Raw genomic sequence first — 14,285 nt, 5'->3', positions numbered from 1 at the left:
ATATAATAATATTCCGTCCACTATATCACACGAAATTGCGAGTAGTTGAGTGGAATGGAGATAAGTTAAGCATTGGGTACAGGACCAAGTCTCCCCTGGGTGGTGCCAGAAGATGAGCGCAATAGAATCATCAAGTTGCCATAAGGCACGGAACGAGACTATTGCATGGCTGGGTAGTCAAAGTCTTCCATTCGTTAGTCATTTCAGGTGGATTAGAACAGGTTTAGGTTTAGGGTGGGCGTTGGCCAGATTTGTTTTCCTAAATAGGACCTAGATTATTTAATACACTAGTAACCTCAACTTCTGTCACAATGTTTCATTGTGACTAATCAACACTCAATGGGTAAAATATCAAATTTGCGGTAAATTTGAAAAAAAGGGAACTTGGAGTGTAGAGTGCACTGTCCACTGGACGATTCTGAAGCCTGACCAAGTGAGTGGGTTACGGGTTTATTTGATTGTACGTCATTTCCAAGTTATATATAGATACATTCATACCATTGGCATTTTGTATTTGAGATAAGACAGAGACAGGATGCGGAGGGCCCGCTTAGGGGGAGCGTAACCCATGTTATGGCTTCCATTTATTAAATAGTTCAGATAGGCTGGAAATGATAGGTTCATGGTGAGAAAATGTACCATATGGTGCCCGTTCACTGATCAAAATTAGATTCAAATCGTCAGGCCCTGCCCTGGAATAAGGGAATTGACGATGATTTGTCAAGTTTCATTTTGCATTTGCATATAATTGTAAGTTTAGGTTTGCTTTTGTAATTGTAAGATAGATAGTTTGCCTCAATTGAAACATTGAGTTAAACATACCTCTAAAATAGTAGTAGTTACAGTGCCGCATTATCTAACTTTTGTTTTGTTTGTTTACATATAACTAATACTAATACCTCCTTGTTTTCTCTCTAATTTGTCTACTATGTCCCACCATCACGATGAGAGATGAGCTACCGTACATGGTACACGCTCATATACACTCCCAAAATAGTATGCCGCAAGTAAGTATATCACAGAGAAGATCCAGAAACAAAAACCGAAAACGCTGAACGGCAGATTGGTTTACAGTGGTCGACCAGGGTGTGTGCTGATAAATTACAAAATTACAATTACATCATTATTCCATACATCAGCTTGAATTACGTTGATCGATATTATATTTTTTTGCTGTGCACTACACCACCGGAGCCAGCAAAGTTCAACAATCCATCGTTGCTTATGCCTTTGTTGTCGTTTGGAACCAGTTTTGCGAGGTAGGTGACGATTGTGCGTATTTCTCGCGTAAATTTTGAAAAGGGCCTAGCCTGAACAATACGTAAAGAGCAAATTGAAACATTGTACGTCGCGTGAAAGTGGAACTTAATGAAGGCCTAAGTACTTTTTCGTAGTTTTTAGTTTTCGGATTTGAAAGATCGTCGGTTACAGTGGCCTGCTTACTGAGCAGAAAAACGCGGTCCCAGGTCCTTACATATCAAAGAGATTTATAGTAAAATCGCTTGTGTATCGTGTATTTTGCGAAACTCGTTGTTGTCGTTGGTTCCGGGTTTGAATGGATACAAAAATTAGAGCAACGGTATTATGTGATATGAGGGGCTCGGTGGCCTTAGAGCAACCGTTTTTGCTTACTGAGCAGAACATCATGAGTCTAATCTCAGGCCCATCCACAATCAAGATTCGTCAATCGTTTTATTTGTTAATATGACTACATGGTAATAACAGCAACTCGGTGATTAAAAAGGTGCTCGTGGCAAACGTTTTTGCTTACTGAGCAGAAGACCGTGGGTTTAGTCCCAAGCTCCTTCGCGTTATATGATCGTTAGGACATTAATTCAGCTTATCGTTTACCAAAACGAACCCTTCTGCAAACCCAACCCTCTTATCCAACATCCCAGTGATTCCTCGTGGAAGTGCAGAGGTGTTCTCGGCTTCCATCAAAGCGAGTGTCATGTCAACACAATCCTTCCCATTCCTTTCTTGACCTGTGTTCGGACGCGGCCAGCGCTGGTATTGCCTAATTTAAGATCACCAGTTTTTACACATTGAGGATGATTGCTAGTCCCAAGCATCGTCTATTGGTTCTCTGTGTAATTACAGCTGATCTGGCAATAACAGAGTAGCAACCGTGGGCGGTCAATCAAGCTCAAGCTCAAGCTCGACGAAAATGTAGACCTCCCGGTTAAGAAAAAGGTCATCGAAGCCTTACATCTATCAGGTAAATGCTTTAATTGATACATTTGCATTTAATTTTCTAATGATCTTTTTTTACAGATACTCATAAAAACATTACAGCCAGATCCATTGTTGAATCCAACGATATTTCAACGATTGAACTACACTCGTTTGTACAAGGCAGCAGTGGTATTGAAAACTTATTCAAAGCTTTCCAAATTCCGAAGTCGTTGCTGAATGTCGATATGGAGCAGTGGAGTAGTTCCATCGAGTTTAGAAATGCCAAAAGACGGGTTCAATGTTTGGAAGTAGTTAATGATAATGCAGAGCGTGGTATAGCATTGATTAAAACATACAATTCAAAACTATCAACGGATGAAGATCAAAAGCAGTGCATTTTACAATTAGTTGAAGATCATCGAAAAAATTATAAGAGTTCCAGGAAATCTGATTTGCTGTAGCTAATAAGGAAACCTATGGCAAAGTATAAAACAAGTATTTTTTCATCTTTTCAGGCAAATGTTCCTCTTGTGTAAAACTCATGATTCCCAAAAAAAAAAACAGATTAGCGCAATTCAAGATATTTTTACAATTGATTTTAGGAATTTCTGATGAAAAGTTGTGGTTTTTCACATATTTTTGAATTTTTGGACCACCCTAATGAAGAATAATTGGACCACCCTAGTGAATTATTTCGTATTAGATCCTAAATGGTGGTTTAATTCGATATATAAGCAGGTTGGAGACAATTGTGAACTGTTTTAGAAGTCGACTCATCAATCTTCTATACATATTCCATATAGAACTCATAAAAAAAAAGTCCCAGAAAGTCGATTTTTGAAAAAAAAAAAAAAATTTTCGAGATAACACCAAATCTCAACGTTTCATGCATTTTTAAGACATTTGGCATCAAAAATTTTATTTTGATTTCCGAAATTTCATGTCGGGGGGGGGGGGGGGGCTTGGGAGATTTTCGAGAGTGAAAAAAGTCAAACTTTGACGCGTTTCCGCCACCCTTAAATCATGTCCGATTGAGCTCAAATTTAGCATAGGGTCATTTTTCGAGGCAATAAACATTTTGTATATGGTTTGTTAGCGAAATTAAAAATTACCATTTTCGCTAGCAGTCTAATATATATTAAAAATAATAGGTAAATACAAACTTAAATTTCAAAAAATTAATTAACCGATTGAAAACAGTTATCCCCGAAACCCATCTCCGCAATCAACTCACCTTAATGTCCCGGGGCTGGCGCATCTCCTGCCGCCGCGGGGACACTCCGGGCTGATCGGAGTAGACGAGATTGCGCACCGAGCCGCGGAACCGCGGCTCGAAAATGACGCTCGGCAGTGCCAGCAGGGCCAGCTTGGAGTTGTACCTGTGGAAGGGGAAGAACAGAGAGAAAACAAAAAAAAAATTCAATCGTTATAAAGAGAATTTATAATGGCCGGCACGCAGGTGTTTTTTGATAAATGGCTGTCGAACTTGAGCAAGAGGCAAACAAAAAAAGAACAGTTCCATAACGGTGCAGGAATTAATTTTTCATGGCACTTTCTTGCGAATCGGGGAAAAGCCTACTGAGCAGTCTCCGGCTTCTTCGCCGTGGTCGTGGAGAACAGACGGAAGCTGGGTTCTGTGCGGTGAGGATTTACTTTATGGTGATAAGATCAGAGAATTTCGCTTTTTTTTTCGTCTGACGTCACCTGAATTGAAAGCAGGAATTCGGCAGTTTATGTGCGACAAGTGCGCGATGGTTGGCCCGATGATGCCGTAAAGCATTTGTCAGGGGATTCTGGCAAAAGAATTTGTTTTTCTGTTTTGCCGAAAATTTGGTGTGTGGGAGGAACATGGAATGGGAAATGGAATCCTCTTGCGCAACCGTCACTTCAATCTAAATTTACTCGTTTCATTTTTTGCGTGGGGATTTCGTGATGGCACGAGGTGTCATATTTGATTACGGCTGAAACTGTCGGGCGTGTAACGAGGTTCGAAAAAAAAAGTGACGTCGATGTTCACTTCATTTGGACCGTTTTTTTTTCAGCATTTGACATTTGAATGTCTGCTATTACATAGAAATTGGTCATGGGAAAAAAAAGTCATCAATGCAACTGCTGTACGGTTCTTGCTAACTCATTTATAAATTCAGTTCACGATGGAAATCTTGGTCGAGATTTTGAATATGCGGTCGACCTTCACGTTTAAGTGGAATTCTGCCACGACACCGAAAAAAAATGGCATCGAAAGCACGGTCCAATTTCCCTCCCAAGGAATCGCTAATTAGTCATGCAGCAAGAGCAAACACACTTCATTATTTAAGGGTTTTTCGGTTGTTCTTTCCTTTCTCTGCAGGAAGCCAATAATCCGGCTAATGATTTCATTCCGAATTTCGAAGCTATTTGACCTTTCGAGGGCGAACCTTATCGAACCGTGGCATCAGCGATTGCTCTTCGCTTCCACAATTCCACTTATTTGAAAGCAGCGGTTCTCAAACTACCGTTTATTACGACCCACTATGAGGCATTCCATATAGTTGGCACTGAATTGTTCTGTGGGACCATTATACCTGTCCATTTGGCGGCTGTTCCGTCCAATTAAGTTTAGTGGTTGCCGAGAAGCATGTCTTAATAAATGTTTCGTGACACACACATACACGGATACCTAGACATTTTCCGATGTCGGCAAACTGAGTAGATTGGTTTCAAAGTGTTTTTGTTACTTTTTATTCGTGAAGTTTACGATTTTAAGAATTGGTTGGAAATGCTATTTAAGGTCTGTATCCACAATAAGGAATGGTCCATTGATTATGTCACGCAAATTTGGCCCAATTCTGTCTGAAAATTCAATGCATTATAGCAGTCAAAACACCGAAATACAAATGTTAATACCTTAATACTTCCGGCGTCATCGCAGCCCACTACTACCTGGAGCTATTCCTAAAAAGCTCCTATATCTTGTCTCTACTGCTGCCGCTGGCTGGTAGGCAGTGAATTTAGAAGAACTAAAATGCCAGAAATGAAACGAGTGACACTGACTACATTTAACCCTTCGTTACTCGCGCTGTTGTACTTTGTACAACACACATGAGTTTTCCATTGCCATTTTGTTGCTGAGTTACCAATCGATCTGAAACCAACGAGTATTCCTCAAGAAATTTGTTTTGATCTAAACAAGCTAAACTTTGATTACAGTGAACACATAAAAATGCGGATTATAGAGAAAATGTAAATGGCAACCGCGTAAACTGTGACCATACTATTGACTTAATTGATTACAACATGGCATACATCGAGATCCTGACCAAATAGAAAGTTACTGTTTCCGACAAAGTTGTTCAGGAGATCATAGCCTTGTCGCTGGCGGACAGTAGTTCCGAATTTTCTCACTACGTAGCGCTAGTATACATGTGAAATTCTCACATGTAATATATCTCGAGATCCTGACAAGATAGAAAGTTACTGTCTGCGGCAAAGTTGTTCAAAAGGTCAAGGTCTTTTCCTTGGTGGCAAGTAGTTCAGAGTTTTCTCAGTTCACGGCGCTAGCATACATGTAAAATTCTCGCATATATAAAATATCTCTAGATACTTACCATATAAACCATATATGATAAAAGTTTAGCTTGTTTAGTTAAAAACAAGTTTTTTAAGGAATACCCGTTGGTTTCATATCGATTGGTAGTTCGGCTGCAAAATGGTAATGGAAAACTCACACTGTTGTACAAAGTACAACGCACGAGTACTCGTGTTACAAAAGTTGGCGCGAGTAACGGAGGGTTAACAAATCAGGCTATCACAATATTTGTAGTGCATTGATAATTTGTGGAGTAGTGTTAAGCTAAAATAAGGCTTGTTAAATCTTTAGATCAGTTAACTTACATACATACATTTATTTGTACAACATCACATTTAAAATAAGACATAATCAACAATAGTACGCCACAATACTCGGTTTGCGGCTGCCGCTCTCCATCCTCGGTCATGCCCAATGCTCGCTAGATCACGCTCTACCTGGTCCACCCATCGTGCTCTCTGCGCTCCACGCCTTCTTGTGCCAACCGGATCAGTAGCGAACACCAACTTTGCAGGGTTGTTGTCCGGCATTCTTGCAACATGTCCTGCCCACCGCATCCTTCCGGCTTTGGCCAGCTTCTGGATGCTGGGTTCGCCGTAGAGTGCAGCGAGCTCGTGGTTCATTCTTCGTCGCCACTCACCGTTCTCCTGCACACCGCCGAAGATCGTCCTTAGCACACGTCGCTCGAAAACTCCGAGTGCTCCTCCTCGAGCATAGTCCATGTCTCGTGTCCATAGAGGACCACCGGTCTTATTAGCGTTTTGTACATGGTACATTTGGTGCGGGGGTGAATCTTTTTTGACTTCCACTGATGATGCGCCTTCGTATTTCATGACTCACATTGTTGTCAGCCGTCATTAAGGATCCAAGGTAAACGAATTCCTCCACTACCTCGACAGTATCCCCGTCTATCGTGACATTACTTCCTAGACGAATGCTGTCATGTTCGGTTCCGCCTACTAGCATGTACTTTGTTTTTGACGCACTCACCACCAGTCCGACCTTTGCTGCTTCGTATTTGAGGCGGGTGTATAGTTCTACCACCGTTCCAAATGTTCTTGCGATAATGACCGGATTTCGTGAAAATCGTACCCCGGCTGTTGAGCCCGGCTCGTCGCATTACACCTTCTAGAGCAATGTTGAAGAGTAGACATAAAAGTCCGTCACCTTGTCGAAGTCCCCGGCGAGATTCGAATGAACTGGATAGTTCACCCGAAACCCTTACGCAGTTTTGCACACCGTCCATCGTTGCTTTGACCAGTCTGATCAGCTTTCTAGGAAAGCCGTTCTCGTCCATGACTTTCCATAGCTCTGTGCGGTCGATACTGTCGTATGCCGCCTTAAAGTCGATGAACAAATGATGCGTTGGGACCTGGTATTCACGGCATTTCTGGAGGATTTGCCGTACGGTGAAGATCTGGTCCGTTGTCGATCGGCCGTTAATGAAGCCGGCTTGATAACTTCCAACGAACTCGGTCATTTTAGGTGATAGACGACGGAAGATGATCTGGGATAGCACTTTGTAGGCGGCATTCAAAATGGTGATCACTCTGAAGTTCTCACATTCCAAATGGTCGCCTTTCTTGTGAATGGGGCAGATTACTCCCTCCTTCTACTCCTCCGGTAGCTGTTCTGTTTCCCAGATCCTGACTATCATCCGGTGCAGGCAGGTGGCCAACTTTTCTGGGCCCATCTTGATGAGTTCGGTTGCGATACCATCCTTACCAGCTGCTTTGTTGTTTTTGAGCTGCTGAATGGAGTCCTTAACTTCCCTCAGCGTGGGAGTTGGGTCAGTTCTGTCCTCTGCTGCACTGACATAGTCGTTTCCTCCATTGCGCTGGTCTCCCGTGCCTACGTTCTCCTCGCCATTCAGGTGCGCATCGAAGTGCTACTTCCACCTTTCAATCACCTCACGTCCGTCCGTCAAGAGGCTCCCGTCCTTATCCTTGCACATTTCGGCTCGCGGCACGAAGCCGTTGCGGGATGCGTTGAGCTTCTTGTAGAACTTCCGTGTTTCTTGGGAATGGCACAGCAGTTCCATTTCCTCGCACTCCGCTTCTTCCAGGCGGCGTTTTTTCTCCCGAAAGATGCGGGTCTGCTGTTTCCGCTTCTGTTTATACCGTTCCACGTTCTGTCGGGTTCCATGCTGCAGCATTACCGCCCGCGCTGCGTTCTTCACCTCCAAAATCGCTCTGCACTCCTCGTCGAACCATTCATTCCGTCGACTTCTTTCCACGTACCAGATGGTGCTCTCGGCTGCGTCGGTGATGGCTGCTTTTACTGTACTCCAGCAGTCCTCTAGAGGGGGCACATCGAGCTCGCCCTCCTCTGGCAACGCTGCCTCGAGATTCTGCGGGTATGCTAAGGCGACATCCGGTTGCTCTAGGTTGTACCGTGGCGGGCGTCGGTACCGTACATTGTTGATGACGGAAAGTTTTGGGCGCAGTTTGACCATCACCAGGTGGAGGGCAGAGTCGATGTTAGCACCACGATAGGTCCTGACGTCGATAATGTCGGAGAAGTGCCGTCCATTAATCAGAACGTGGTCGATTTGCGATTCCGTCTGCTGTGGTGAACTCCAGGTGTAACGATAGGGGAGGTGGTGTTGGAAGAAGGTGCTACGTATGGCCATGTTCTTGGAAGCGGCGAAATCGATGAGTCGTAGGCCGTTCCCGTTCGTCAGCTGGTGGGCGATGAACTTTCCAATCGTCGGTCTGAATTCCTCCTCCTGGCCTACCTGAGCGTTTAGGTCTCCTATGATGATCTTGACGTCGTGGATTGGGCAGCGATCGTACTCGCGGTCGAGCTGCGCGTAAAATGCGTCCTTGTCATCATCAGTGCTTCCGGAGTGAGGGCTGTGCACGTTGATTATGCTAAAGTTGAAGAATCGGCCCTTGATCCTCAACCTGCACATTCTTTCGTCGATCGGCCACCAACCGATCACGCGCTTCTGCATTTCGCCCATGACGATGAAAGCTGTGCCCAGCTCGCGTGTGTTGCCGCAACTCTGGTAGATGGTATGATTACCTCTGAACGTTCGCACCATGGATCCTGTCCAACACACCTCCTGCAGCGCTACGATGCCGAATCCGCGGTCGTTCAGTAGATTGGCGAGTATTCGGGTGCTCCCGATGAAATTGAGAGATCGACAGTTCCACGTGCCGAGTTTCCAATCCAATCTCCTATTTCGTCGCTGGGGTCGTTGCCGTTGGTCTCGGTTCGTATTCCTCTGTTGCTGATTTTCCGTTGCAATGTTTTTTTTACGGCTGGCTCGCAGGGCCTGACACCAACCCCCTAACTTTCCGGAGGACCAGGGTGCACACTGGCACTCGGACGTAGATCAGCCGCCCCTAACATGGGAACAGACGCTGTTGTGAGCCGCTTCTCCTGGAGAACAGACGCTCAGGCTTGCCGAAGCAAACCCCCCCTTTCCCTGTCAGCCTATGACCAAAGTTCCCACCGGGGTTGGTTACCCGATCTTCCCTAAGGTTGCTCACAGTTCCCGGCCGGTACCACGGGGAGGTAGGGGTAGGAGTTGCTGGGAAGAGGCTAGTGATCTCAATGGGATCTGTATTGCGCATTACTCAGCATTAACCAATCAGTTAGCTTATTGAGGTTGTATTATGGGGATACAATTACCTTCATGTACTACTAATAAACTATATATTCAGCCTGCTGTTAATCAGCTTTGTACACCTTAAATCAACCAATAATCAGCTCTCTTAATGTTCAGTTTGAATTGTTACTTGGGTAAGGTATGAAGCGGTCTACCATTATTTTTTTCTAAATAAAACTAGAAGGCAAGGTTTGGAAAAGACGGTTATTTAATGCCTTAAAAAGCTAATAGTTTATATAGCTGTTAAGCTTTTGGCTGAATAAAATCACCAGATTTAGATGTTTAAAAGCTGAGCAATGGTTAACGTGGTCTATTTACAACAATTATTCTAAATAAGGCTGAATTAAAATCGATTGAACAACACTTGTTAAGCATCAAATTGTTACCTGGGGTTATACATTTCTCGATTCTCACTGACGAAACCCTAATTGAAATGCTGACTGCCAAATATTATGCGAAACGACGTGTGTTGCTTTGCTCCGTCAATACACTTTGACAGACGAAGTAGTCCGGCAAATTGTTCGTTACAGGTTGAGATTGTCGCAGACTGTTATTTTTCTTCATTGAGTTACTTGTATTTCTCACCGTGTCGATTGTCGTCATGTTGTGCTTAGTGGATATCAAACGACAAACATAGTGTTTCTAGTGTTTTGATTCCTGTACCATATTGAATCACTTCGAGCGAGAATAGGGTATATGTGTATTCGTAATGAATTCGATCAATGCTCATGGGAGCTAAGCTTTGTATGTCAGTTTCTTGTATACAATATTGTATTGTTTTTGAATGTAAATATATAAGGAAAACCCACTCCCACATCAACGGTAGTGAAGAGTTACCAACAAATACCGGCTAATACCACCGAATACGGTGCAGCGAAAATGGCGAGAAGACCAATTAGAAAGTAGTAATGTGCTCACACAAGTGTGAACTGAAAGCCGAAGCTGGGAGAACTTTCCGTCAGAGTAGGCTGAATCCACCACCGGGGATAACCGAGTAGAACGTGACGCTGGGAGCTTATCACAAATTGGAGAGACGATCAGCGAACTGGAAGCGCCAATTAGCTGAGGTAAAGTGTGGTGCGTAATCTTGGCACGGCCCCCTCCGAAGTAATACGACAAGTAGTTCCGGGGGAAAAGGGCAAGGCGTCCAAGGAGGTTTTAGTGCGGTAAGAATCCCACACACCGTGTCTCCGCGACGGTGCACCCAGTCGTCAGACGGTGGCACGATGGCATTTTTGAAGGTTTCCTCCTTGAAAAAAAAAAACTACCGAATACGGAGTCAGGTTGGACCCAATTGACCCGGTAGCGGAATTCCCAGCCCTAAGACCACCTCTCATATTCCCCTCAGGACCCATTAATTACGGACTAAAAAGGCATTGCGATCCGGCCACAGAAAAACTTACTTTACTTAACGATCCTACGCACCTCCAGGGGTGCAAAAGGCCTTTGTGAAAGATTTCCATCATGGGCGATTACTAGCTTTGGCCTTGGCCCCGTAACGTGGGTAGATCACCTTTTCGTGGTACGTTACGGGATGTAAGATCTACCACCGATCCTTAGTCCAGACTACTTCAAACTAGGGGAACAGGATTTTTCAGTAATCCAAGGAACACATCTTAGTTCTTGTTACTTTTTATGCCTTGTTGATAGTGACAAGACTCGGCTTTGTCTACCGAGGATGATCTTGAAGCAAGGAAAAAATGAGTTAGTTGTCTTTATTTTTGTGATTCCTAATCTTCTATTCGTTGTTCCCTAGTTTGAAGTGGTTTAGACTAGGGTTCTGATGCATGGTCATTATCGGTGTCATGCCTTAATTTTGTTGCTAAGGAATCCAATTTTGACTGACAAAGGGGCGTGCCTTTGGAGGGTGTTTCAACACTCTGAAGGGTATAAATAGCGGGACCTTTCAATTAGAGTCGGATCCTTGCGATGGATGCAAGAGTGGCAACTGTAAAAAAATTGAATACTTCATCATTTCTCAATAGTGATGGAGTAATACGACATGCACTAAACTAAGGACACGGGATATATTACAATAGATCAATTTACTGGTCGCAGTAGTGTTAGGTCCCGAACAGAGAAAAAAATGCTTTGGCCTTGACCTGTGCCCAAGTCAAATTTCGGTCAACGTTCTTAATTTCACTGTTTAAGCTCCGCCGCCACGAGCCCCTGGGTCTAACTCTGCTGCGATGTCCAACTAGATTCCAGTCCAGTGCTTGCTTTCAGATTTCGTTTCCACTCCGTCGTAGTGTGTGGCCGATTCACCTCCACTTCCGTTCACGAATTTCTGTCTCTATCGGCTTCTGATGGCATAAACGATGAAGCTCGGAATTTGAGATCCAATTGTGGGGCCACCAGGCACGAATTACGTACCGCAGGCATCGGTTGATAAACACCTGCAACTTCTGAGTGTTCTCCGCTGATACACACCATGTTTCACTGGCGTGTAACAGCGCAGACTTCACGTTCTAGTTAAAAATTCGAAATTTGGTGCGTCGACTGATCTGATTCGCTCTTCATACCATACATTTCGCAAACTGGCAAAAGCAGCCCTCGCCTTCTTAATCCGTGCACCTATGTCGCTCTTGGTGCCGCCGTCCGACGCTATCTGGCTGCCAAGATATTGGAAGCTTTCGACTTTCTCCACTGCCTGCCCAGTTACCGTGAAATTGGAACGGTTTTCCGTGTTGACATCCAACGATTTGGTCTTGTTGACGTTGATGGTTAGACCTGCGTTCCACAAGATCGTCGAGCTTACTCTGCATGTCGAAGCGCCGTTGTGCTAATAACGGAGCATCATCAGCCAAATCGAAGTCGTTGAGGTGCTCCATAGTAATAGGCTGCCACAGCAACCCACGGTTCGGTACACGGTCAACGGCTCACACCCGCGATTACCCGAATCGGGCCAGACAAAGCTCCGTTGTGTAAGCCTCGTACTGCGCTTCGATGAGGTTGACGATCTTATCAGGGACTCCCTTGCGCCCCACAAGTTTCGTGGTTTAGTCAGTCAAAAGCTTTTTCGTAGTCAATGAATACCAAGTACAGGGACTCTTGGAACTCATTGACCTGCTCCAAAATGATGCAAAGCGTGACAATATGGTCCACACAGGATCTTCCAGCATGCCTGCTGTTGTCGGAGAGTCACGTCGATCTTCTCCTGTATCCGATTGAGGATAACTTTACACAGAACTTTGAGAACAATACACAGTAATATGATGCCTCGCTAGTTGTCGCATACAGTTGGATCCCCCTTCTTGGGGACTTTTACCAAGACGCCCTGCATCCAGTCGGCCGGAAAAGTCGCAGTGTCCCAGATATTAACGAATAGTTGATGCAACATTTGTGAGGATAGCATGGGGTCAGCTTTGAGCATCTCTGCTGATATGCGATCGACCCCCGGGGCTTTGTTGGACTTCATACTTCGGATGGCTGCTTCTATCTCCTGCAATGATGGAGCTACAGTGTTGACGCGAGTAACGCGCCGCACCTTTGGCGGATCATGCCGAGATGTTGATGGTTGGTTGACCGTTGAAACTTCGAGAAGTTGTTCAAAGTGCTCAAACCATCGTTTCAACTAGTCAGTGGGGTCGGTGAGCAACTGTCCAGTCGCGTCTTTTACAGACATCCTTGGGTTCATCCTTGCCCCGCTCAGGCGTCGTGGAACATCATATGATCCCGGCAGTGATTGCGCATATATCCAGATTCTAGGAATTTCATGCGACGGTGCCGGACGAAACATTCAGCTGCTACGGATTGATAATGTCGGAGAAGAATTATCCGTCGATTAGAACGTGATCGATTTGGTTTTCTCTGTGTTGGTCATGGTTGCGGTATGCTTGTGGGGGAAAAAGGTACTTCGGAATACCATACCACGGGATGCTGCAAAATTCGCGGCATCGTTGGCAGTTGTCGTTCGATATGGTATGCAGACTGTTATGCCTGATTGCCGGTCTATTCATTGCCTCTCGTCCTACCTGAGCGTCCATGTTGCCGATGATGATTTTGACGTCCCGTTGCGAACAACTGTCGCAGCTCCAGCTGCGCATTAAACCCTTCTTTCTCGTCGTCGGGTCTCCCTTCGTGTGGGCAGAAATGGCCCTTAATCCTCAACTTGGATATCCTCGCGTGCAACTTACCCAGAACTACAAACCCAGTTCTCAGCTCGTTCCTGCAGTGCTATGATTTCAAAGTTGTGTGGTTGAAGTTCGTCATAGATTAACCTATCGCAGCCCGGGAAGCCGATACGATCCGTATTTTTGGCGTAGACTACGTCTTACGGGAAGGTACTGGGGGAAATCTAAAATTGCGACCGTCACGAAAAGGTGTAAGGTTTTGAACGCTTATAGCTTTGTCATTTATAGATGAAATTAAAATTCAAACAAACCAATCGATAGGAAACAACTCTCACAATTTGTTACAATAAAAGTAATTTTCTCGAAAAAATCATTGAAAAATGTACAAATAAAAAGTGATAATTTTTATCACTGTTTCAATGAAATAAACGTTCTCCCCAAACCAAGTCGTCATAATCGAGTACCATTTGGTTGCGCATCGTTTTGCTTGAACATGTAAAACTATATAAGAGCTCTGCTGTCATTCCTCCGCTCATCGCAAGTATTCTTTTCTCTCGTGTTTTCGCAAGTTTTTTTTCTCGCGCGTTGTCAAACCGTTCAACCCAAGCATGGGTAAACCGTGGCCAAGCGGTAGCCAGAAGCAAGGCGGCAATGAGCCGGCGGATAACAATGTCGATGCCAGGCATACGAAGCGGGTTCCCTCAACCAGTTCTCGCTGCTCCACGAAGATGATGGCGAAAGGCGTGAAAGCGTTAAGACAAAGGAGAAGTTGCCTCCGTTCTATGTCAAGGGACAGCCACGCGAGCTGCTTGACAATCTGAATGTGCTAGTCCGTAAAGGGCTACGGGCCGAA

At 44.6% G+C, this 14,285-nt stretch overlaps 1 protein-coding gene across 3 annotated transcripts in view; it reads right to left on the bottom strand.

Moving 5' to 3' along the window:
• Positions 1 to 14,285, bottom strand: part of LOC135701565 (neurexin 1-like) — a 215,666-nt gene that overhangs the window by 47,895 nt on the left and 153,486 nt on the right. For all 3 annotated transcript variants that reach the window (XM_065222406.1, XM_065222407.1, XM_065222408.1), the window contains exon 4: positions 3,410 to 3,554. In XM_065222406.1, coding sequence (XP_065078478.1) covers positions 3,410 to 3,554 — 145 coding nt within the window. The remainder of the gene's footprint in view (positions 1 to 3,409; positions 3,555 to 14,285) is intronic.

The sequence above is a fragment of the Ochlerotatus camptorhynchus genome, unplaced genomic scaffold (assembly GCF_037179485.1).
Source record: "Ochlerotatus camptorhynchus isolate MF236.1 unplaced genomic scaffold, CSIRO-AGI_Acam_v1.1 ptg000168l, whole genome shotgun sequence".
Classification (NCBI taxonomy): domain Eukaryota; kingdom Metazoa; phylum Arthropoda; class Insecta; order Diptera; family Culicidae; genus Ochlerotatus; species Ochlerotatus camptorhynchus.
Note: the sequence above shows the minus strand (reverse complement) of the source record. Positions and strands in the feature narration are given on the sequence as shown.